The sequence below is a fragment of the Apteryx mantelli genome, chromosome 1 (assembly GCF_036417845.1).
Source record: "Apteryx mantelli isolate bAptMan1 chromosome 1, bAptMan1.hap1, whole genome shotgun sequence".
NCBI lineage: Eukaryota > Metazoa > Chordata > Aves > Apterygiformes > Apterygidae > Apteryx > Apteryx mantelli.
The window spans coordinates 153,318,313-153,343,446 of NC_089978.1; the positions used below are offsets into that span (position 1 = coordinate 153,318,313).

General features: G+C 48.0%; 2 protein-coding genes across 2 annotated transcripts in view; one reads left to right on the top strand and one right to left on the bottom strand.

The window, feature by feature from the left end:
* Positions 1-25,134, top strand: part of CACNA2D4 (calcium voltage-gated channel auxiliary subunit alpha2delta 4) — a 136,087-nt gene that overhangs the window by 78,408 nt on the left and 32,545 nt on the right. The window lies entirely within an intron of this gene.
* LRTM2 (leucine rich repeats and transmembrane domains 2) lies at positions 3,713-10,450 on the bottom strand. The gene is made up of 3 exons (XM_013947215.2): positions 10,384-10,450; positions 6,034-6,624; positions 3,713-4,167 (listed from the first exon to the last, which is right to left on the bottom strand). Exons 1-3 carry the CDS (start codon positions 10,448-10,450, stop codon positions 3,713-3,715), a joined length of 1,113 nt encoding a protein of 370 aa, XP_013802669.2.

Here is a 25,134-nt window from a genome sequence, read left to right on the forward strand (position 1 = left end):
ATCTGTTCCCTGCAGGAAATGTGCCTGCCTGCACCACAGGTGGGTGTATGGGGAGGGGGACAGGGGGAGCAGAAGGGGTATTTCGAGTGGGCCTGCCTGCCTCTAAGGGCCACATCACCCTGGCATGTTGGTTGGGCCTGCCTGCCCCCAGAGAGCGTTTCCTGAGGCAGGCATGTGCACGTGGCATTGGTGCTCCTGCCTGCAGCAAAGGGTGTGTTTAGTGGGATGCCCCCCTGCCCAATCATGCCTGCAGGGAGCGTGAGAGCCCCTTGCCCCGCACACCAGAGGAACCCCTTTCCTGAACATGCAAGGAGCACTGGCTCTCCTACATCCAGCATCCCGCAGGAGGACTTTGTTTCTGACCATGTTGGATCCCGTGCTCCCCAGAGGTGCCTGTTGTCAGTGCAAAAGCTCAGTCCCGCTAGAGCAGCATGCTTTTCAGGTGTGCTAGGGAGCAGAGAAAGAGCCTACAAACAGTGGTATAACAAGGGCATTTCCCAGTGAACCTTGTTGCTCTGCTCTGCGTGAAAGAGGACAGCGCCTTGTCCTTCAGAGTACAGGATTTGCTTTCCAGTGGGACTCCCCATAGCATCCAGCCTTCATGTTTCTCAGCAACTCTCTTTTCTCCCTTTTCCTGTCTTCTCCTTTCCTGGGTGGGTTTCTAAACATAGCAGTCCCTTGTCTAGGGTTGAGATGAATCCAGACTTTCTGCCTTATAACTGAAAACAAAGAGGAAAGGATGGGCAAGGTCATCATCAGCCTCACAACACAAGATGTGGAAAATATTATTAGCAACAAAGAAAAATGGTCGGGGCAGGAAGAGGTCACAGGGGAGGTGCAGGGAAAGGGGGATTTCCTCCTCACATCCTCCCATGCCTCCCTCCCATTTATTTTATGTCTAGACTATCCCCTTAAAAACATTCTCATTCTTTCTCTTTCTCTCTCTCTCTCTCTCACACACACACGCACACACACACACACCAATTGTTTTGTGCAATGTTTCACCATTATTTGATGCAAGTAAAATATATATCTATAAGTATACCGCTCTGACTCAAGTCCCATTTCAAGTATGATTGCGGAGTCCAGTATGGTAAAGAGAGAAGTTCCCCTGAGAGGGGGGTTGGGGAGAGGTTTGGATCCAGCAGTTACTCTAGTCCTGGCTTGCTGGGAATGTGGAGCAGCAGTAACACACATAAGGAGTCTGCAGTGCACCAGTTCTGCCCTTCAGAGCGGGCTACAGTTGCAGCAGATGGGATGGTTTGAGTGGCTATACAGTGCATGGGGGGAGAGTCCTTCCTCCTCACATCTTGCCAGCCCCACCTTGTCCGCCTCCTCCTCCTCTTGCTCTTCCCGGCATGCAGTGTGCTGGCGGTGAGGGGTATGGTGTGTGCACACACTCGTGGGTGGATTGCTTCTCCCAGTCCTTCTTCTAGGGCAATGTGGTCTTCTGCTTCCTGAAGAACATCCTCCTTTGTCCGCTGCATCCTTGTATCAAAGGGAAGTCATGAGAAAACAGTCCTGTCTCTTTGCTTCTGGTTGCCCTGGACAGGTCAGAAGGGACTGTGCCACTCCAAGCTCAGATTAAAGACTTGGCATTGTGTTCCCATGGGTCAGCACAACAACCCAGCTGGGACCAGAAGGGGGTGAAGAGCCAGCGTGAATCACTTCCACAGGGATCCAGCAGCACTGAGCAGGAGCTCTGCAAGACATCCAAAGGCATCAGGGTTCAGTTGGAGCAGGGGGAAGAGGTGCCGTGCCTTGGCAGGGTCCACCTGTAGTGCATGCTGACCTCTCACATACTGTGCAAAGCTGGGCTTGCTGCCAGCTTGTTTCCTGATGATGAGGATCACACCATCCACAGGCATTGCAGATGCATGACCTCCGGTGTCATCTTCCTAGCCCAGGAATACCCACTGTGATGGGTTAGAGCGGGTTACCATGGCAACGTGCACTCTCCCCTGGTGACAGCATTTTATCCCATTTCCAGTGATATAAAATGAGTTCTTATGTTAGGTTCCTTTCCTTTTATTTTTTTTCCCCTCTCACTTTTATTTTTTTTTCCTGTCAGGTTGTAAAGAGCTGAGACTAATATGAGGCACTGCAGTCTGAGGGCTTTAAAATCTGGTTGGGGAAAGTTACCCTACATGACAGTGACAGTGTGTGCAGTTGTGTGTATGGGCACACTCATGTGCAGCTGTGGATGGCGGTGAACATAGCAGTGGTTGTGAGGTGAGCGTTTGTGTGCCGTGCTGTGTACCATATCAGCCCCTCCGTGGGCTCTCCCTCCTGTGCCATGCTGTGGTCCAGATTTTTGCCATTACCTCAAGACCCTCCAGAACTGTGCCCCCTTTCTGCAGTCACCCCAGCCACATTGCCCATGTGCATGCACCATGCTTGCCTCTCTGCCAGCAATGACAGCTCTCAGGCTGTTTGTTTTCTGCCCCCCACACTTCCCCCTTAGGCCACACCATCCCTCAGCATGGCTTGCACTACCTAGGCTGGTGAGCCACATCCTCCTTTATGTCTTTCCTGATGACCCACTTCTCTCTGCCCTTCCAGTGCTTGCAGATGGAGGCTTTGTATCATTCACCCTCTCCATTTATCATAGAAAATATAAAATAGATAACAAAAACACACCTTTGTTTATGCTCTGTACTCATCTTTGCTGATTCATGCTTTCTCTGTCCTCTCCTGTCCCTTCCCCCCCTGGCTCTGTACTATGGCTGAGATATTTTTGTTAGCTCCTCAGTGGCAGGGTTCGTATATTTTCTCTGAACCAGAAGGTGCTATGCACCGTTATAATAAAAATAAGGTAGAGTGGCTAAACGTGTTCATGGCTGCATGCACAGGGCAGATCAGTTTGTGCACATGTGGCTCTGCATGCACAGATGGGGTGCCTGGATGTATGGAGCGGGGCTATGTCTGCATATGTGTGTTGGGATCAGAGTGAGTCAGTGTGTGTGTGTGTGTGTGTGTGTGTACAGGAGCATGGCTCTGTCTCTGGGTACCTATAAAGGATGACACATATGTCAGCTTGTAGACTTGTTCTTGGCCAGGAGCAAAAAGAACTTTGTGCTCCCAGACAGTGTTGGAATGATGTAGGTATCCTTCCACCTCTAAAAGCAAGAAGGGAAATCTCTCTCATACAGTTGTCATCCCCTAGAGACCTTCCATCCCTTCTAACATGCTCTTGGCCACACTGACTTGTCAAGTGAGGAACAAGTTACTGTCACACAACAACAGTGACCCTAACAGTGAGGCATGGACACTTGCTTGGTGTCCTGCTCCTCACATGAGCTTTCACAGAGCTGCTCTCTCTGCAGAGAGTTCTGGGCAGGGCGCAGGAGGACTCAGTCCTGATGCTGAGGGGATGACATGGGTTCCCAGAAGGTGCCAGCTGCTGCCAAAGCAGGCACATGAGGGAAGCTCTGTGCAAGGGCATGAGGCACAGCAAGCACTTGAGGTCTGACTCTGCTTTATTTGCCTGAAAGGGCCCAAGGGTGGAAGGGCACAAAAGGAGCCTGTGGCAGAGGAACAGAAATTAGAGCCAGGTGTCCTGACCCCCCAGAAGCATGTTGCACTACTTGGGTGAGTGGAGCAATAGCACAGTCTGTCTGTCTGTCTGGGAAGATGTATTTAGGGAGGACCCCATGCTTGGCAGCTCTCAGGTACCTTTGTTCATTGCTGTCCTTGCCTTCCTAGAAGGGTTTCATGCCACCGAAGAGATTTGTTTTTGCTCTTCATGTTCACCCTCTGTGTCACCCATGAGTGGCTGCCTCTTCTTCAGCTCCCGGTGGTACTTGGCCATGAGGGATGCATAGATGCAGCCATAAGCTGCTGCCACCACCATCATGATGCACACAATGCCACAAACCACCCCTGCAATGATCACAGTGCCAATGGCCCGGCGCACGCTCACAGGCCTGTATCGCTGTTTCTGAGGGCATCCCACACTGGGCTCCACCTCTGGTTCTGGGCCTGATTTAGATTTGGAAGGAGTTGGGCTTCCTTTAGTGCAGGGTGGGCCAGTATTGTCCAGCACAGTAGAGCTGTTCTCATCATCCAGCTGTGAGCAGTAGTTAAACATCTCCATGGGCACCATTCGCATATCCTTCCCTTTCAGCTCCTTGGGCAGGGTACATGCCAGCTGGTCGATTTTCCCACCTGTCCCAACAGAGATAATAGGAGTGAATTACAGCTGCATCCTGATACAGTGCTATGGTGGAGCATTTAAACACAGCCTACAAAAGACAGTCATAGCAGCATTATGGTTTTCAAGTGTGGAACCACTTTGTTATGGTGTTGGTGCTGTAAAATCTAGTCCCTCACGGGTGAATGCTTTGTTGAGTGGAGAGAGGTTTCAGAGAGCTTCTTCCTACCCCGAAAGGGAACCATGATCCAGCATGGGGTGTTCCTAGAGTCCAAGAGTAAGATGAAGTCAGGAGGTGCTACTGCCCCCCCCCGGTATCCTGCCAGGTCCACTGTGCCTCTCAAAGGTGGTAGGAGGGAGGAATGGCTGCACCTCCATTCACTGGGCAGACAGGGCAGAGGGAGCACACACGGTGTCCTTTAGAAAGGTTGTTTTGCCTAACTGGGAGACATTTGGCATGGCTTAGCCCTCCATGAAGAGGTTTCAACCATGGCACCTGGCTGGGATGCTTCTACCTAGGTTGGATTTGACAGTAGATCTCCTGGTGCATGATATCTGTGTAGATGGCTTTCAGGCCAAGACATGAAAGCCCTTTGAAACCATCTGTTAAGTCAGCCTCACACTGTTTATTGAGTTATGTAATTGTCAATAGAACTTTTTAGGAAAGGAAAAATTAAAACAGAAAGATAGAATCAGGACCTATCTTCTCAAAATAACAACAGACACATGATCCCATCTTCTAACAACTAATCCATCTCCCCTCTGAAAATAGCGACAGATGTTGAAACAAATGCTTCAGCAAGTTTGGGCAATTTCTTGTGAAGGGAAAAAAAAAGGCAAAATTAACTCTGTGTGCTTTTTATCAATTCTGTGATGTGAGAGTCAAGAAAGAAAACAAACTCCCCGAAAGGGAAAAGTGGCGTTCATATGCTTGTTTGGTTCTGCTCACACAAATACATATTTCACTGTATTGCAGTCTAGTCATAGGCACAGATAATCTCTTTGCAGCATGGCTGTGATCGGCAGGAATATGACAGCTGACTGTTGCTATCCACATGATTTGAGACCCTTTCCTACTCAGTGGCTTCAGTGACAGAAGGTCAGGCCTTCAGCCATCATTCTTGTAAAATGTGCCATTTTTCTTAGAATCTCAGCTCCTGAAATCATGTTGTTCCATCAGAATTCCTGCTAAGTAATCTACACATTTCTAGCCTTCAATGTTTCAAGGAAAAACTGGAAATATGAAGTTGTCAAAAACTGCTTGTTCTGAAATAATGATTTTACAGCCAGTCTGACTTAGGGCCTGACTTGGTAATTTGAACGTTTGGGTTTGACAATGTTAGTTATAATATTTTCCTAAGTGGCACTGCTTCCTATGATTGTTTTGTTGAAGGCAAACCTCATGCTTTACAGACAAGTCTGGCTTTTAGTTCTCCTAGCATAAGGAAGAGAACTGGACAGTTATTTAGAAGCTTGAAAAGTATTTCTTCTTTTCTTTTGGCAGAAGGGGTGAAGCAAACTCATAATGCTAAAATTTTCAAGTTATTTGAGGAAAGATCCTTCCCCTCAAAAAAAAAAAAAAAGAGGAATAATCTTTGAGATTTGAAACAAAACTAGGAAATAGGCAATCTGGGATTGCATGGGCCTTCTCAGGACTGGCAGTAGCATTAACTGTATCATGCTACAGTAGCACTACGCAGTCTCTTAGCATTATAGCACTGCCCTCCTGTTCCTTGGCAAAGATCTGGAATTTAGGTCAGCCTGATCTACCGGATGTATCTGCCTGTGTTTCTTCTCTGCCTGCCTTTGACTGCCTTTCTTTGAAAAGCTAGCAGTCTGTCTCCCACACCGTGCTTCGCTCACCCTGCCTGAGCACTTACCTCGGTAGGAGAACCACTCCATCCAGTGCTTGAAGTCTCGGAGATTGCAGTCGCATTCCCAGGGGTTATCCCCAACTTGGAGTTGCTGCAGGCTTGTTAAAGGTTCAAAGGTCACCCTGTCCAGGCTCTGCAGGCGATTAGACCTGAGAGAGAGGGAGCGGAGAGCAGGCAGGTCATCAAAGATGCCTGAGGGTATCTGGGCCAGGCCATTGATGGAGAGGTCCAGCTGGCGCAGCAGGGCCGTGTGCTGCAGCAGGTCCTTGTCCAAGGCCCTGATGCTGTTGTTCCTCAGCTGGAGCTCCGTGAGGTTCCCCAGGTCACTGAAGATGTTCTGAGGGAGCTGGTCCAAGAAGTTGTTGGATAGGTCCAGCCTCTGTAGGGCAGAGAGGTTGGAAAACACTGGTCCTGGCAGGATGCTGAGTTTGTTGTTGAGAAAAAGGAAGGTCCTGGTGTTTGTGGGGATGTCTGAGGGGATGGAAGAGAGGCCCAAGCCGCTGCAGTCCACTTCCAGATTACCACTGTTACACTTGCAGGAGGAAGGGCAAGCAAAGAAGGACTCCGCAGCACATAGTGACAGCCAACAGCCAAGCACTGGCAGTTGAAAAGCAGAGAGATAGGGAGCGAGAACATGTGTTAGAGCAGTGCTTTCTCCTTCTCGCCCATCACCACTTTGAGCACAGCTACAGCTACAATATGACCATCACAGCAGGACTGTTCACCACAGTGCCCTGCAGTGAAATGATCTTCCTCACAGCTATACCCTTTTGCTACTGGCCTGCTCCCTGGCAGCATGAGTTTCTTTTTAGCCTTTTTTTTTTTTGTGAGCAAGCAAGTAAATATCCTTCCAGTTTCGCAAAGAAGTAAGGACAGTGTATTCCAGAGGGTTTTGCTGCCTGATGCCAGAGCATTAGTTCCTGTCAGAAGAGAATGGAGCAAGGAGTAGTGGGAGATGTCACCTGAGATGAAGAACAGCTCTTTCTGAGGAGTCAGGGTTGAGAGAGAAGAGACTGCTATATGTTTAAGGAGCTGCATTTTTTTGAGAAATAAACTTGTTAATGAAAAGCTTTTAAGCAGAAAGCAAAACAAAACAACCTATATGTCAATTTTGCTCCTGCAGTTTGAATCATGATCCTTGTGATGGATCAAACTCAAATCCAAATTAACCTCTAAATCAGGGTATCATTTGCTTTCCATATCTACAATGTGTTTGTGTGGGCCTTTTGGTAAGAGATTTTTTTATGAATTAAATTGCATTACAGAGGGATGACCAAGGAAGCTATTATAAAGCAACAAAGAGACCCCGACACACTGAACACTTTTACTTGCTATTGGTGTCAAAATGGTTTCTGAATCCCACACCAATAGCCCCACAAGCATCTCCTCTGACCCAAATCACCCATACCAGAGAAGAGATGAGGAAAAAATGCAGGCTGGTAGATGAAGAAAAGGATATAAAAAAAAAGGCTAGTGCACATCCCCTTTCTCCTACAGTGTCTCAAAAGTAAGGTTGGAAAATCTGCAAAACAGCATTTGTGCTTTGTACAGCTGTTCTGGATCACCATTCCAGATGTGTCCAGATCTCATGAATAGTGTCAGGGCTCTAGTCGTCAACCCTAGCCGGGAGCCAGTGCCCTTTAAAAGTCTCATTTCTGTGACGATGAAGCATCAGCAACAGGAAAGCAAGCTTTGTGCCTCTTGTCATTAGAGGAGTGGGAGTTATGTTTAGGCAGACTATGTAAAACATTTGCATCCTTCATCTTAATTCCACAAAAGGAATTAAGATGAATTTCTTCAATGTGGAAAGCAAGTTCAGCTCCCTCACTGTTTTTTAAGGTGACAAGTTTGAGCATTTGTGTAAAACTGAAGTAGATTTGTCTCTACATCATGCCCTGTCCTCTCTACTTTTCTCTTCTCCTCAGTGAAGGCAGTCACTTAGGGTTGGTTGAGTCTTTCCAGGGCTGAATGGTAGCTAAAATGGATGCATTTATTGTCTCACCATTCTTTCCTGGACTGGAAACTAGATTCTTCTGTCCTGCCTGCATTCCTGCTTTTTTGTAAGAACCAATAAAGAGATATTTTATTTCTTAACCCCAAGGAAATTCTGGAAAGAATGTCATAGGAGAGGTAGCCAGTAGAGACCCATGTTTTGGAGAAGCTCTGACTGGAGCAGCTCTGCAGTCAGTCATGCATTTTCTCTCTCCCCTCACAACACTGTCTCTAGAGTTTAGTCTGCCCCATAGTCCCCACCACCACCCCCTTTTCTTTTTGACTTGGCTTCTGTCAGTGATGCTGCCTTCATACTCAAATACTGCCATCATGCCTGAGGTCTCTTTGTGTTCCCCATGACCCTTGTGAGAATTGGCTGATTAGTGGACTGGCAGCATAAGGACAACTACATGATTTGGACCCTGAGCTATATGATTTCCTTAAGGACTAAGGGATAAGTGTTCAGAGAGTGCCTGCTACTTTTTTTTCATACATCTTTCACAATTCCTTCAAGAATTTTTTTTCTGTCATACAGTCAAGATCTCAGGTCTACATTGGCCCAGCCAGTACCAATCTATGTGCTCTTTTAATAATAATAATGTATCGTTGTAGTGAAATGTAAGACAGATCTTTATCCTGAGTACCTCTGTGCTTTCCTGTTGTGCAAAGGTTGGGGTCAACAGCAGACACTGCCATGAAAGCAGATCAAAGCCTGTGAATTGGCACAGTGAAGGTACTGTCTGGCTGGGTGATATTGAATTCCATTCAGAATACATTGCTCCCTTGTTGTAGGATGAGAATTAAAAGAATGAGAGCAAGAGTGGGGAAGGGAAAGAGCCATGAGTCACTCAAGTGACCCTGTCTTTTCCTGGATGCTTGACAAAAGTACAGTATTAATAATAGATTGACAGCTGTGATGATGAGATAACACTTAGCTGCTTTGTGCACCAAGCAAGGCGAGAACAGACCATGTAATGTTATACAGGTGGCATTGTTCAGGGCTTATCTCTCAAAATACCTACCCACCACTGGTCCCTGACCGAGCAGCTGTGCGATTTCACCAGTATATATGCTGGCGCTGGCTGGTAGGAACAATGTGTCAAGCAGCTGGTTATGGTTAAGTTCAGGAATTGTATTTGTGCCAAGTTTCTGCAGCCATATAGGATGTCTCAGTTACCCATATATTGCTTTGTGCTCTTGGAAACATTTTGCTAAAATCGCAGAATGGAGGTCTGATTTCATTTTCCATCCTTGTGAGAGATACATCTGTGTAGGATGTCATCTGAGACCCAGAAATTCATCTCACTGGTTAGGATGCAACTATACGGGGAATAGAAGCAGGGAAGCAATAGGCAGAACTTGATGCTCTGTGCCAGCCCTGCCAGAGGATGAGCGATGTGTGTTTTTTTGTGAGGGGAAGATGAAGTTACTTTGTGCGGTGTTTGGTGACTCTAGTAGGTGGCAGAAAGCTGATCCAGGAATATCAGATTAAGTCAAGACTCAGCAGCATTCATTGTAAATAATTTATACAGCAGTCTAGTCTGTGAGGGTGGATTACAAAGCTGCCTTTTTTTTCTGTAGAAGGAAATAATTCCCCTAGCTTCTTATAGTGGTAGTCCCAAATTTCATCAGGAGGGCAGGAGCAAGGGAAACCATGGGTTTGCTCAGCTGCCTGGGCATGCAGTAGTGATGGAGACTCTCCAAGCTCTCCCTTTCCTCTGCTGTGATCCTCAAATGTTTTTCTAAGGTGCAGGTACATTCCCTAATGCCCCGCAGCAGCCTAGTCATCTGTGCTCTGCATTCAGGGGTACTATAGCAGATGCTCTGGTCCACTGGGAAAATGAACTTTTATGTTTTAATTTAAAGGATGTCTTCTTTATTTACTCTTTGATTTTTGCTGCATGTGGCAGTGCCTAGTAGGAGTATTCTGCATTCCCATCTTTTATTCAGTTCCAAAATCTGTCGTGACTTCTCCTGCCATGAAGAGCTGGGAGCCTTGCTCAGCAACCCATGTATAAACCCCTACCACAGAGAGGAGTCTGCTGCTTACAGGGTGCCGATCAGAGAAGTGTTTGGGGTGGATCTTTGTGCAGTGGTATCTTCCTCACTGTTTCTCACCTGTCAGGCCCACTAGAATTCATAAGCAATCATCACTGACTGTCCCACTTTAAGCCCATCTTCAACTTTAGAGTCTCATTCTCCCTCCCCGCTAGCCTGGCCTCTAAAGGAATCAGGAATTAGTTCAAACATCTCCATTCTTAGCTGTCCCTCTCCCCTATTCTTAACCCTGACATGACCTATTTTCTTTCTACTCCCTTGAGAAACAGGAGCATTGTGCTTAGTACCTGAGTAGGTATTACTTACGGCAAGCCTCTCGCCACCTCATGGGGAAGCTGCTCCTCCACCGGTGGCCAGCACTCGTGGGCAGCATTGTTGTCTTCTCCAGCGTGTCTTCACATCCACCAGCCAGCCTGGCACACGGCCCGAGAGGGTGGAGGAGTTACCTCGCAGCCTGCCTGTCAGATCCTGGGGGAGAAGAGCCGAGCAGAATGGGTGGGATTCAGTCCCCTGGGCACAGGAGGCAGGTCTGGGCTCAGTGTTTTCATTCCCTTCCCCACCTAGTGTTTTGCCTTTGAGGCATCAGCCCCATTTTGGAGGAGAGATGGAGGATATTTCAAGAAGTACAGCAAGATTTTAATTCATTTTGAACCTAATGGTAAAGAAATAAGGCCTTATTCACATATGTGCCAAACTGACAAGCCTGTGCTTGAATAGCCTGCCACAGTAGCTACATTAGCCTCACATTCAAGGTTAACCTGATGAATTGCTGAGGTGACCCTGCTAGGGCAACAGTCTCCAGCTCATTCCTTCTCGCTGCCACACAGGCTAGTGCCACCTATGCATCCTGCTCCGGGATACATGGCTTGGGCTCACCACGATTTGGGCACTAGTGGCTGCCAAGCCACTTCTCCCCCCACACTCCCCACCAGTGCTTCCTTTCTGCTTTAAGGTAAAATGGACATGGTGTTAGAGCGGGGCTGAGTAGAACACAGCTTCAGCTTGGGGATTTCACACTGCAGCAACTGCAGGAGCTGAAGAGCAAGGGAGCTTCAGAGGAGAAGGGAGGACTTGGGGCAGGGGAGACTGAGTGGGTGTGTTGAAAAGAGAGGAATTACATCTTAATTAGAAGAAGGCAAAATGCTCAGTCTAATTAGAAACCCAAAGACCATAAACTCTCCCCTGACGATAAGTGACTGACAACAGGTCCCTCCTTCCCTCGCTCTTCCCTCTTGAATAGAGGGAAGCAGGGAAAGGGGAAACACCATCCTGTCCCCCTGCTTGCTCTCTGATATGCCACCCACAGTTACAGTAGCAGTTAAATGGGCATATTTCCACCAGGGTACAGAAATACGCCATCCTGCATCCCCTTCCATGGGGCTCTGACAATGTCCACAGCCTTTACTTTCAATGGGCACTGTGCTCCCATTGGGACACTCTCCCCATGCACGTGCCAGCTGTTCTCCCTCCCCCAGGCTCCCATGACTGATTTATTTTATACAGGAGTGTAAATCACCAGGTCATATTTAAATTAGCATCTCAGTGAGAAAGGTGAGCAGCTTCAGTGCCTGGACTAGCACATTTTGCCAAGCTATTTAGATTATTTATCCAAATGCCGATGCACCAAACAGATTAATACCTTGCCCAGCACCAAAACAACTCCAGCCTTCCCCTACTGCAGCTCCCCACTCCCCAAACAGAGCAGGAGTGTCTTGCCTGCAGTCCCTGCTGAAGGAGAAGCCTCAACAAATAGCTGTCCCCATTCAGTGCTTTTGCTCGCACTGGCTGAGAAGACTTTCAGCCTCCTCCGTATTGATGGCTCTGTCCTAAATGCCGCCCCTGAAGCCTCCTGCCTCTGGCTCTTGGTATCAACAAGGACAATGAAAAGCCGCGAGCACTTACCTGGAGGGGCTTTGCCCGCAGCCACTTCCACCCGACTCCCTCCCGGGCACTGTCCAATTACAGTCTCTGCCTTCCCTCTCCCTCCTTGACTTTCACTCCCCAGCAGCAGGCTTTCCGTGTGCTCTATTTAACTCCCTACAGCACAGGAATAAACGGCAGAGTTAAGCTGACAGCCACAGAGCCTTGTCTGGCTGCTGGATAGCTGGAGCTGATCAGTTCCAAATCCTGTTGTCGAATGATCATGTCCTTACTTTCAGCATTAGGGTCTGCCTGCCACGCTCTGCATTTCCCTCTTCCCCACCTTCACTCCATCTAACTTTGTCTGGGTTATAGATAGCTCTGTTCCTTGCGCTCTTGCCTTTTGGCTCTGTTTTGTAACACCCCATCTGTATCGGCTGGCTCAGCTCCAATCAAGGGGGCTAAGCCTCAGAAAAAAAAACTTCCTTGGGTGCTTCATGACACCACTTGCCTCTCCGATCTCCCCTCACCCAGGCCCCTGCTAAGTCCATGGGTTGGTGTTTTCCCCTGCTCTCTGTTCTGTGTAATTCCGCTGTGCCATCCCCAGCCGACAGTGCAGGGCTGAGGGCAGGACTGGCGTACCCAGGCGCAAAGATGGTGACAGAGTCGGGGTTTCTACATCTAATTCCTTCTGCTCTGTCAGGAAAGGTCCGGTTCATGCACTCATTTCTGGTACCTCACAGGCGCCTCATCCTAGGAGGCAGTGCCAAGACTCAAGCACGGAGTGAAGGGTGGGAGGAGCAGATGTGTATAAATAATCTCTTTCCCTATGTTTAGAATTTATTACAGTGCATAGTGATTAACACCTGTTCAGGCTTTAATGCTGTCTCCTGTGCTGCAACATGCACAAAGATGGAGACGCCTTGATAAACCCATGATTATTTTAAAAGCATGTCACAAAAACACAACACTCCCCGCCCCAGAGATAGCATCTACGCATTTGTGCACTCATACACATCTACCTAAGTCTGAAAGGCAGCAATCTGCATGTACATATGCAGATATAGGCACAAATCTAGCTTACATTTACAAATGTATGCACAGAGGTGGACTTGTACATGTACTTGGGACTCTTCTGTGACCCATATCTATCCATATCCATGTCTTACACAAAGCTGCCGACATCCACAAGCATAGCATATGCTTAGGAGGCAGGGCATCAGCTTTGGAATATGTAGAGTTTGCTGACTGAGGAAGTGAAAGGACCAATGAGCTTCTGCATTAACACCTTGAAATAATATGTTTATAGAGGAATTTTAAGTCCAAGAATCCAGAAAGAACAGTTTATCCCAGGCACATATTGCCCATAAGCTTGTTAGACCAGTGCCACTAGTGAATAACATCCTGCAGCCAGGAGAGAGTCAGGAAGCAGAGAAGATTTTTGATGACTTCCTTCGTAAAGGTTTTCTGTGATTTGTCTTGAATTCTGACTTAATTAGGTGTTTTGCTTTGGCTTGAGATGCCTTCTGCTCTGCAGAGCAGCAAGCCAGCTGCGCTCTCTGCAAACCCAGCACTGGGAAGCCGGTAGTCCTGGGACAGCCAGCACCCACCCACACCTCAAGGCTCTCTAGAGCACCACCAAAGCTGTTCTGGCTGCTTTCAGCCTGACAACCTGGGGCTTTTCCAGCAGCAAGTACTCTGCCAGACCTAGGAGTGCCTCACATACGCCCCCAGCCCTGGAGAGGAGAGGCACGATGCTGTCCATTCTAGACTAGCATGGGATTGACTGGGTTTGGCAGTTTACAGCTGATCTCCACTGCTGGAGCTCTGATACTCTGAAGTCACCCAAGGACTCCACAAACCTGGTGTTTATCTGTCTTGTGGGCTTACTGCATGGTTCCTTCTTCCTGGAACAACATGTCAGCCGAATGCCCTGTGATCCATGGGATATGACATCCAAAGCTTTCTTCCATGTGCTTGGAGATATGAACAGAGTAGCCTGTGGGGCTGTTGGTGGCCTTTCCTTCTTTCCCTTCGATATAGGACAGTAAAAGACATTTCTTTTGGTTTCAGCTCAGAGCAACAGAATGAAACCATCCATTTCTGGCTGTGGGCTCCAGTGGCCAGAAATATGCTAAGCTAAAGGCCACTTGGGCATTTGGCCTGCTGTCAGATCCCCAGTGGACTCTATAATGAGGATTCTCCTCATTAGCTTAAACAGGGAGCTTTACTACCAGGGTAGGCAGGAGGATGCATTAATTGTATTGACTCTGCAGTACCTGCCAAGGCATAAAAGCTACAGCAGGTGCTGTTGCTGTCTTGTGCTTCCCTTCTCCCTGTCCAGACACCAGTGGTGATTGCAGTATCATTGTAAAACCTTAGCTTTCATAAGTAGAGTCCCAAGGATCATGCTGTGAGGGGGGGGAGGGTCTCCGTTCACTGCATCCCGATACTGTTTTAGTAACGCTTCCCAGTTCTGTGACACCTTCTATCCAAAGCTTTCCATCTGCTTTACAAATGGCTCTTGCCATGGTTGTATGTGTCGTTGTTGTTGTTGTTGTTATTGTTATATATTTAATAACCTGCGGACCATGGTTTCCAGAAAGGCTATCTGTCTGTCTTTCCACTAGGTGCCATGAACGCTCTGCATAAAGGGAAGTAAGGCTCAGATCTTAGCCTGCAACACCTCTGCTCTAGGTAGGTGGATAGAATTATCTGATTTTCCAGACAGGGACACTGAGGCTGTAGAGACAGGTGACTATCCCAATATGTCACTAGTATGAGCCGTAGTCAGAAACAGAGCCCAGCAACGTCTTTCTGGGATCATCTGTCACGGTCCATTGCACTAACCCTTAGTTCACAGCTCCAGGATCAGACTCCTTTAACAGTCTGGCTTCGTACCATCGTCAGGGCATGAAGGTGACCTATATTACAAAAGGGTAGGTAACAGAGGCTATAACAGATGCCAGTGATAAATTGACAGGAAGTATATGCAGGCATTCATCCCTCCCCCACACTCTCCTTGATGAGTGATGGCAAAGTCCCTTTCCAGTGCTAAATTGCTTTAGCCTTTATCAGAAAACCAACAGGGTGAGGGAGGGCATGAAGGATGATTTAAGGAGATTATCTTTTTTCCCCCCCTTTCCTTGGGGAAGCTGTTGTTTCTGGGATTCCTGTTTTATTGCCCTCACCCACAGTGAAGGGGGGCAGTGGGACCCCCGAGTTCAGTGATTAAAGCATCCCATTCTGTGTCTGTTCCTTCGTCAGCCCTTGGCAGGCAAGACACTGTACACAAAGGGAAGGGAGATACATAAGCTCAGTGGTCTGATTATAGAAATTGGAAGGTCATTAAATAATCTGGTTGAGTCATCCTAGCGGGAGCTGCTCCTCTTCTGACACTACCAGAAGTGGATTTAGGTGGCATGGATATGATACCCATTCTTGCCCCCCCAACAGACCTAGGTCAGTCAAGCAAATTATTGACCACAAGAGTTCAGATATAAGCTCATTGTCTCAGCAGCAACTCCTCCTCAGTTGTTTATTTGGATTGCAGAAGCACCCAGAGATGTCAGCCAAGCTCAACAGCACTGTAGAAACATACAGTGTGTGTCGCTGCCCCAGTGAGGTTATACACTAAATAGCTGGGGGCTTCATTTCCAGCACTTGCTGATTTATTAACACGTGTTCAGGATTCATTATCGTTGTACTGTCACAGTCAATGGAAAGCACATTTTAAATTCACACTAGAAATCCAGCTGCAGAAGAAATGGTGCCATCTGACTTGCAGTGATCGATCACAACTAAGCGAAACACCTCATACAGCAAGCTGTAAAGTAAGTAGAAAGCATACGAAACCCACTCAGTATGGTAAGGGACCTGTGATTGTGGGACCTGCCACATTCCTGACTTGCTGTTAATTATAACCTCACCCTATTCTCTAGGATGTGCATAGGTCAGAAAGCTTCTGATCTTTGAAATGATAATGCATAGACTCCTCTGAAATGCAACTGTGATTGGTGTTAACAAATTTTTCCTCCCCATGCCCCTGTAAGAAAGGTTAATGTTGTCCCCATTTTATGGAGGGATAAGCTGTGATAGAGATGAAAATGGCCGCTAAGTTTGGCTGTCTGAAATTTCAGATGCTCAGCTCTTAAGACCTCAACATGAGTCTACATCTGTTCCCAGCTCAAGATTTTCAAACCTGCAGAGTGCATTACTGGATCACTTAGGCTTGTAAATGTTCTCCTGTCCTGCAGAAATGATTTGTAAGGGTTATCAAAGTTATACAGAATAAAGGAGTTCTGACAAGGTCAATTACAGGGTTTTCCCAAAGTTCCCTGATCAGCCTGTGGCAAAATCAGGAGGGAAGTCAGTTTTTCTGATTCCCAGTCCCTTTCCTTAACCAAGACACATTATTTGCAGCCCAGGCCTCCCCATTCAGCTCACAATAATGAGACTGGGAGAGGTCAGAGGGGCTGGAAATATCAAGGACATCAGGCCTCATTGAACCATCTGAGAAAGCAGAGTATCTGAAGGGGCAGCAGGGGGTAGCACTGATGGGAAAGACCCAGATTGCTGCGGAGAAGTGGGATGCCTTGGGAGGCTGCAGAAGCAGGTGGAGAGACTGGGATATCCAACACAGGAGTGACAGGAAAGTCCCAGCACAGCTAGAGTGCAGCATATGGAGGAGGCCCAGAGCAGCAGCAGGAGGAGAGCTGAGGGGGCAGCTGACAGGAAGAAATCCAGCCATGTGTGTGCCAGCATCTTCTCTGAGTATTATTGAATGCGACAGACCACGTGCATGTTTCATTTAGCGAAATGGAGGCAGCTGAGAAGGGAGGCAGGTGAGTGAGTGGGAAGGGCTCAGACACGTGAGCTGCTTGCCCAGTTTCCTCCTCTCTTTTTTTGCCACAGAGTGATGTTTTTGTTCTTCTCATGCTGTTGGCAAAAGCTGATAATCAAGTGAGATGTGGAGGGGAGATTCTGCATGGAGCCTGAGATAACATTTTCTGATCCAGCCGGGAACAGTTGGCTGTGGGTGGTGGCTTGTCACCAGGCCTGCCAATTCTAATCCAAATCCCAGTTTTTCTCTTTCTCTCAGTTGTGGAGGGAAGAGCCTTCTCTACAACTTTAATTTTCTACAGGGGTTAATCCCGTGGTCAGTAGTAGCTCAGGCCCTTAATCCTTTCACTCAGCCCCTTGACAGAAGGCCTGCAGCCACTCCCAACTCAACAGATCTGATGGAGGCACAGTTCTGCTCCTGCTTCCAGTTTTACACCGCCCAGGTTTCTTTCAGCATATTGGCATTTAAAATGCCATTCCCCCAGGCTTACCCTGGGGGCAGAAGGTAGATTGGTGGCATACCTCAGGGAGAGGCTGCAGAGAAAGAAGAAGAATTGGTGGGAGAATCCTGCTTCTGCTGTGCTCATCTCCCTCCCCACTCCCACAGACACTTTTCTCACTTCTTAGTTGGATGATACTCAGGATCCCAAAATAATCTCTTTCTTGTTTTTATTCTGTGTGTTTAAGAAGAAGAAAATGGGCCCACATTTGTGAAGGATTCTCTGAGGGCTCAGAAATACTGAGATACCCCAATACTCTCCTTGGGTCTCTTCTTATTCAGGGCTAAAGATGCAGCAGATCCATAGCAGGAAGGGACCCTGCCTGTGTGAGATTAAAGACACATTTACTTACACAGAGTATCAGATGGAGGATCCTCAATTTAGCCACCAGACATGAAAATATCAGTTTTTTGATCAAGTGTTAAGTAGCTCCCCATTCATAGCTCTGTCCCTGGAGTGCTAGGTGAGACATCTATCAAACAGTACAGCAAGTGAGGGAGCCAGACTGCCAAATCAAGGGACTTCCAGATCAATACCAAAAGAAACCCCTGTTATATCTTACTTGGATCAAGGTGCTTCAATCATAAAGCTTTCTCCTTGTGCTTCCTAGTTCCTAGGATGCGATGATCTTCTGCAAATCTAGGTGATCCCATGTGCATAAATTGTCCCACACCAGCTTATCTGCCATCATTCATGCCTCTGTCTGCTCAGGAACTGGCTTTGCCTCTTAACATAGTCTGTATCCTGAAAGATGCCAGGACCCCAAGCTCCCTGGTCTTCTAAGTAACTTTTGTTACTTTTGCTTCTGGGAGCTGAAATACTGCCTGGTGGAGAAGCCAATGTGATGGGGAATTGCTGCCACCTAAGCTGCTGAGTGAAAGAGTCACTCCCACTCTTCCTCACCCAGCACCTTGGCTGCGCTCCCCTGGCTGCCAGCCTCTCAGAATCAGACCATTGGCTGCAAGGAGAGTCACTGACCACTTTGCCAGTTGGAGCAGAGAGGGGTGAGGAGTTAGAAAACACTGTGGGATGAGGCAGAACTTCACTGCCGTCTCACTTCACAAGCTTATGCCCCTGGCATGTTCACAGGGGCAGGGATCATTCATGCATGCGCAGTGGTGGGGCAGAGTGCAGGATGCCAGCAGTAAAAATCCTCTCTGCTCTTATCATAAGGGGATCAGTGACCCAGCACACTCACAGCTCCTGGAAAACTGCCCAAGGAAAGACTGACTCTCATTGTCCACACGATGCATTTATACTGAATTCTGAAGGAGACCTTTTGCTGATTTCTTTTTCTGCCTTAGTGAGTTGCATGGATCTGTTTCACTTGGATGCCCCTGTGGCACGAGGAGTACTGTGCTGCATGTTAAAAGAGAGCCTGGAGTTCTCCTTCTCCCCCTTCCCTATCTCCCCCCATCACCTTCCCAGAGCATTCAAGAGGGGCCTCCCTGCAACATCTATGCAAATTGCCTAGGGTCCAGGCTGCTGCCTGCAGCATCAGCAGTGCCTGAGGATCACTGGGATATGCTTACAGGCTTTAGAAGTCGGCAGCGTTGCCCACACCTCAACAAGATGTGGTGACAGCTATTGCTGGCCAGAGGTCCAGCATGGCCCCTCAGATCCATCTGAGCTAGTGCACACACCACAGCCCCGTGCTGCAGAGCTCATTCAGGCTGGGGAACATCTTCAGATTTGATGTGACTTCAATTCTCTGGAAGGTTTACAGCCATGGAAGGAGTACAGGCATGGTAACGTTCATATCCCATCAAAATCACTAAATGGAAGTGTGTAGAGCAGGGTCCTCCTTCAGCCCCTCTGCCCCCTTGCAGCAAAATCACAGCAGCAGCAGCACACTGTGCTTTGGGGAACACTGGCAGCAGAGGGCCTAGCCAGGAGTGGAAAGAGAGCACAAGCGATGAGGGCTAAGCCAAGTTTCTTCTAACAGCACTTCTTCAGAATCACGATGTGGTCCTATGATTTTATTCCTTGAGTGAGGGAACACTATATGGGGAAGGAAGTCCCCCAGCCTCCTCTGAGTGAGGAGGAGAATGATCTCAGGGCCTGATTTCGGAGTAACAAGCCTTTGCTTGCAGGCATTCATGGAGTTCAGACTTGTGTGGCCCTGATATAAATTTAGGTCTCAGTCCTTCCCATGATGGGTGTGAGGAATTACAATGTGTAAATAAGAGAAAGTGTCCTGTTTTTCCATTCATAAAAAAAGAATCAAGAAAGTGTCATTTTCATTTCAAAAAAATTCTGTGTGAAAAAATATGCCATTTGGTTTGTAAAGCCAAGCACTTAAATGTTAGTTAATACCTGCACAACCTTAATTCACCCACTTGTGTATATGCATTGCAACACAGCCTTTGCTTGCTGATCAAGTACTATTTATTTTTTTCACAGGACCATGTCCCATACTCAATGCAAAGGACACAATACATAGGACAACAATGAGGATGTTGTAATAAATGAGGCCATTTTTATATCGTCAACATAAAATATTAAACCACAATTTTGGCAGGTGGCCAATCTGTACATTCCTAATTTTGCGGGTGCCCAACATGAGACCCTAGAGGCTATTTTGCAGAACTGCTGAGTACTCACAGCTGATGTTTTGCAAAATGCTGACAGCTTAGCCAGTAAACTGGTGTGGTCTCAAGGCATTAGTGGCTTTAAGAGCCAAGAGGTCCCAGGCTCCACTCCTGCACCTGCTGCTCCTTCACTGTGCGGCTAGGGGGGAAATCTCTTTCCCCTTCAATGGCAAGGAAAATAACCACTCTCTCTTGCCTCATCAGGAGAATAAATTCTCTATCATCTGTGAAGCAACTAGAGCAGCGCACATCTTCAGAACACCACAAGGCAATGAATAATGATGTATTGCCTGCAGGGTTTGGATGACAGGCAATAAACAAATAAAACAGGCACACACGTAGCGGTACCAAAATAATAACAACCCTCTGCTTCACTTCCTGAGTGCCATGCATCCGGTGCCCTGAATGAGGCAGCCTTATGAAAATACAGTGTGTGATCATAATAGTCAGGACTGCAACCCAGTGCAGATGGCACGGTGGCCTGAATCCCAACATTTCCTAACTTGCAAGTGCTTGTTTTTGCAATGTGAATAAAACAGTATTTCATGTAATCCCACCTCTCACAGGTGAAGCAACTTCCTCTTCCATCCATCCAGCCTGGATTTGAACTGGCACATAGAAACAATTACTTCTTGGTATTAGGGTCCCCGGAGCCACAAAAAGCATTTTTGTGAGCAAGTATTTCAGTAAAGCCACAGCAGGAATAAGGTATGTGTTACAGAGTGTTTTCATGCTAGACAGTCTGCAGTATGGGCAGAAACAGTCCAGAACTCTGTAACGTCAGCGCTTTCCTACTGAGAAGTGCAGTATGTGTCATGGTGTAGCATTTTAGAGCATTACCCAGCTGGCAGGAGCATCCCAGTATGGTCATTTGGGTTACTGCTTGAGCCACCCAGGACTGGGACAGATGTCAAGCACTTTGAACAGCTTCTTCTAACCAAACATGGCAAGTGAAGGAAAATGCTTCGTCTTTCTTTTGAATCAGCAACAGGCAAATGCTGAAGAGTCACTGAAGTCCTACCCGGACATACCCTCCCACAGGAGTGAGCCTGCCCCTGGGCTGTTCCACACTCTGGTACAGCCTTCACTGCTCCCTGAGCACCCCTGTCGGGGTGTTCTTGTGGCCCTGCACTGCTGAGGCCCTTCCTGCCACGCTGAGATGGCAGCTCTGCCTTCATCAGGCTTCCATGGTTCTGATGAGCTCCGAAAATCCTTTCCGAATCAGTGTTCGGAAAGTCAGAGGAAGGGCAGGAGACTGGAGTAACTCATGAAAATACCAAAGCTGTGAGTGCACCTTGCTATCATGTGGCATTCACTTTGCCGGAAGCAAAGGTAAAGCTATGATGTGGTATAAAAATTACATAAGAGGGCTTCCCCCCTTTCTCTTTGCAGAGAGCCTCTTTGCTCAAGATTTACCATGAATTCCTCCAAGTGGACAATATGCACTAACAGAGACTGCACTGATGTCTGACAGGGAGACAACTCCCTCAAGCCCTTCACTCATGTGGAATAATTCCCTCGCAAATGTTACTTGCCCACAGCAGTTAGAGGAAGATCCAGTCCCCCAAAACATGCCCAAGTGACAAAGCTCAGAAGAAAAATGGTCTGAGGTTCTGGAAAGGCACCCCTTTCCTCTCACAGCTAGAAATATCCCCTGCTTTGTAACAAGTCCATCTGTGCCTTTAAGGGAGACCCTGTCTTTAAGGGTTTCCTTCTTGTAAATTGTTTAATAGCACTCTGGACAGCAGCTGCTCCAGCCCTTATCAAAATGAGCTCTTAATTTCTCTCTCAATTCTTCAGTGGTAGAACAGGAACTGGTGGCAGAGCAATGCTATATTCTGCTAACTACTGTTCAAATCAGGGACGCACTGGAACCGGCACATTCAGTCTACCTGACTATCCAAATTGTAGGCCCGGGCCTGGTTCAGTAATGACCTGATTGGAGCGCCGACTCTAAACATCCCCTCTCCCCAGACCAGGAGAGCTCTGATTTTATATGTCTCTCTTAATTAGAATGAGATGCAGTGGCAGTAATAAGCTGGGCAGCAGTGGAAGCAGGGGAAAATGCCCTGCTTGATATATATGTGCGCACATGTCTCCGCATGTGTATATATGCACACACACTTACACACAGACTAACACTCACATATGTATTTCCCTGCCTGAAGCAAAATCCATAGAAAAATCCATTCTCCCAGGCAGAGTTGCCCTTAGTAGCAATGTTGGAAAAGGCTGTTAACTCTTTCCATACTGTATTCACCCCCATCCCTTGTGGTATGCCTTCCTCCCAGAAGTTCAGAAATCACAGGCTCAGGCTGCAGGGATTTTGGAAACAACTTGGGATTTATTTTTGGCCCCACTTGTGACATGGTTCATGTCCTGTGATTGTGTCTGTGAGCTTTATGTGTGAAGACATACATGCAGACAACACACACGCGCGCACTCACACACACAGAACTCATCCTAAAGCCTGTTTACTGAATTTTGGATCAGTCACCCCATCCAATTTTAGTCCTTGTTCACTTCTCCATTTTAGGTTTTTCCTACTAAGGAAGGCAGTTGAGACCAAAATGCTTCCCAGCAAAGCCACCATCAGTCAGGTGAGTGGCACCTGGTGTGTTAGACCCACTCCACTTTGCTGAGGAGGGGACAGGAGTCAGGGTCACCAGGAACTGCCCAGTACATAGTCACCATTGCACCAAGCACTTAGCCTCCAAGCTGCACTTGAGCTGTCCGTGCCATAGCTAAAGATGCTGGTGCCATTCACAACTGGGAGAAGTTGCTTCCAGCTCCCCATACTTAAACTGGACTAGAACCAGTACCATCAGCCTCCGCGGCAGAGTTGTCATTCTGCTTTATCAGGAAAATTGCTGCCCTTCAGCCTCATACAACTGGGATTTCTCCGCTGCACCGAGTGCAGCCGGTGCTGTCCCTGCCTGCCAGTCTCCTCCCTGAGGAAGCCACTTCCTTGGGGGCAGCCCCACTGAAAGATCTCACATAGCCAGGGGGATATACAGACAAGAGAGCCTCTACTTACTGTTCTCGGACTAGGAAGGATCCTCGTCTGAGCCAGCTCTTCCAGCGAACCCTGTGCAATTCCCAAAGCAAATCCTGCAGAAACTCCCTCCGTTGCCCGGTGAGTTCTCGCTGGACTCCTGTTGGCACGAGCCCTTGTCTCCTTGCGTGCTAGCCAGCTGGTTGCCCCACACAGCAGGCAGAGAAGCAGCACAGTTAGATGGCAGCATGGGAAAGGGACTGTAATCCTCTGTAAATAATAAATAGGGAGAGAGAGAGAGAGGCAGGAGAGGGAGCGACTGAGCGCAGTGAAGTGACAGCTGGGGGTACATATGCAGTGGCAGCAGCACACGCACAGGAACGCGCACATACACTGCGAAGGAATCACCCCGCCGAGCAGGCAGGATCTGCACCAAAACACCCGGTGGAAGGAGCGCAGAAGATTTTGCTTTCTCTCAACCCATGCTGGAGAAAGAGCAGTTGCTTGCTTTCAGTCTCTCCAGCATGCGTGCTCCCTCCTCCCCCCTTGCTTCCTTCCCTCTCCTGGTGAATGGTGTAAAGGGCTCGAGGAGGGGTGCGGAGACGCCAGGGTGGGGGGAGTTCCCCGCGGCCCCTCGCCAGGCAGATTGGTCCAAGCCGTTAGGCACAGGTTATGAGAGGAACCACTGAGCCGAAGTGCCTCCTCCCCTCCTTCCCTCCCCTCACTGGCATGGCTGATCACAATAAACCTGGAGAGAAAGGCACGCGAAGGGGAAGGGGACAAGCCACTATTTCTGCCGGATTTCTATAGGGATGAGGCTGGCAGGTGTGGTGAAGGGGAGGCAGCAGGGAGACACCATGGGGCCTGCGACCAAGACACCCCACCTGCCATCGGCGCCCCAGCGGTGGAGAGGGGCTTATGGCACTGTGTGTTACGTAGGGACTTAATGAAGAAATGCCCACAACGGGCTGGATGAAGCGTGCCTGGGCACAGCAGGCTATTTTAACACTTCAGTGCTCGAACAGAGCGTGTCCTGGCATTTGATTCCATGGCAATTCAGGGAAAACTTGAGGAATGCGAGGGGGGAGCAGGGAACAGCTGTGAGGAGAGGAATGGGCGAGAGAGGATCTTTTACACCTGCAGTTCACTCTGCTGGAGTCAGCGTGCAGCGGGGAGAGTGTGGTCAGCCACTATGTCCAGCACAAATGTTGCTTGCAGTTACAGCCACATAACGGCAGAGGCATCCCCTGCCCTATGTGAGACAACCTTCTGGTGTGGTGAGGTCTCAAATCCAACCCACCGCCTCTGTGAGGCTTCTCTCTGGTTTCTCCCAGCACTCCTTCCGCCTGCCTTTCAAAATCGAACCTCTCGCCTGCCTTCGTTCTGCTTGCTGATTACCTCAGTAGCTAAAGTTTGCAAGAATTACTTTTTTTTACTGATCCACTTTAACTGCCTCTTCTCTGAGCTCCAGTACTGTAGGCAGTCTGCCTTTGATTTGGGCTTTTTGTTATTTTTAATTTGTCTTGAAGTTACTTTTTAAGTAAAATTTTTAGCGGACTTTTCTTAGACTGAATGGAGCAGCTCCTTTTGGCTTGAGGGGGAAAATGGGAATATTTCAGTTGCAAGAAACAAGGAATGAAGATTGACAGAAAAGGCAGGACTTTTCCACTGCTTTCTTTGGAGTCATGGTTTTTATTTAAACTCACACCAGCCGCCATGAAAACAGGTTTTGAATGACAAGGTACATCTTGATATGCAGTCTATGGGATGTAATCTTATGGCTCTTTGTTATGCCTTTTTGTGGTGTGGTAGGTCAGAGAATTAAATCTTGAGGAAAGCTCCTTATGAAAACAGCATATGGATAATCAAGGAGACAAGGCAGGGAAGGCAGACAGAAAGAGAGCCAAGCAGAGGATGAGCTAATGAGGCAGGCCTGCTGCACCGAGGCATGAACAGGTGGAGGGTAAAGCTATTAATTACCTGCATGCTGAACGGCAGCCTGTGACTCCTGAGAAAGCCAGCTGCAGTAATGCAGCAGGTCCCGCTTCGGTTTGTGGAGCAGACAGGGTGCCTGCTGGTGGGAAGTTGTGCACAGGTCTGGGTAGCTCATCGACATGGCGAAGCAATGTCTGAATACGCAAGGTATGCAGCATTGTTTGTCCTCATGTTTTATTCCGTCACTGGGAAACTGCAGTTGCTCAGGTTATCTGTACATTAGTAGGAATAAAGCTGTTAGCCATGGTCTCTCCAAGGGCTTTATGGTTGTTGC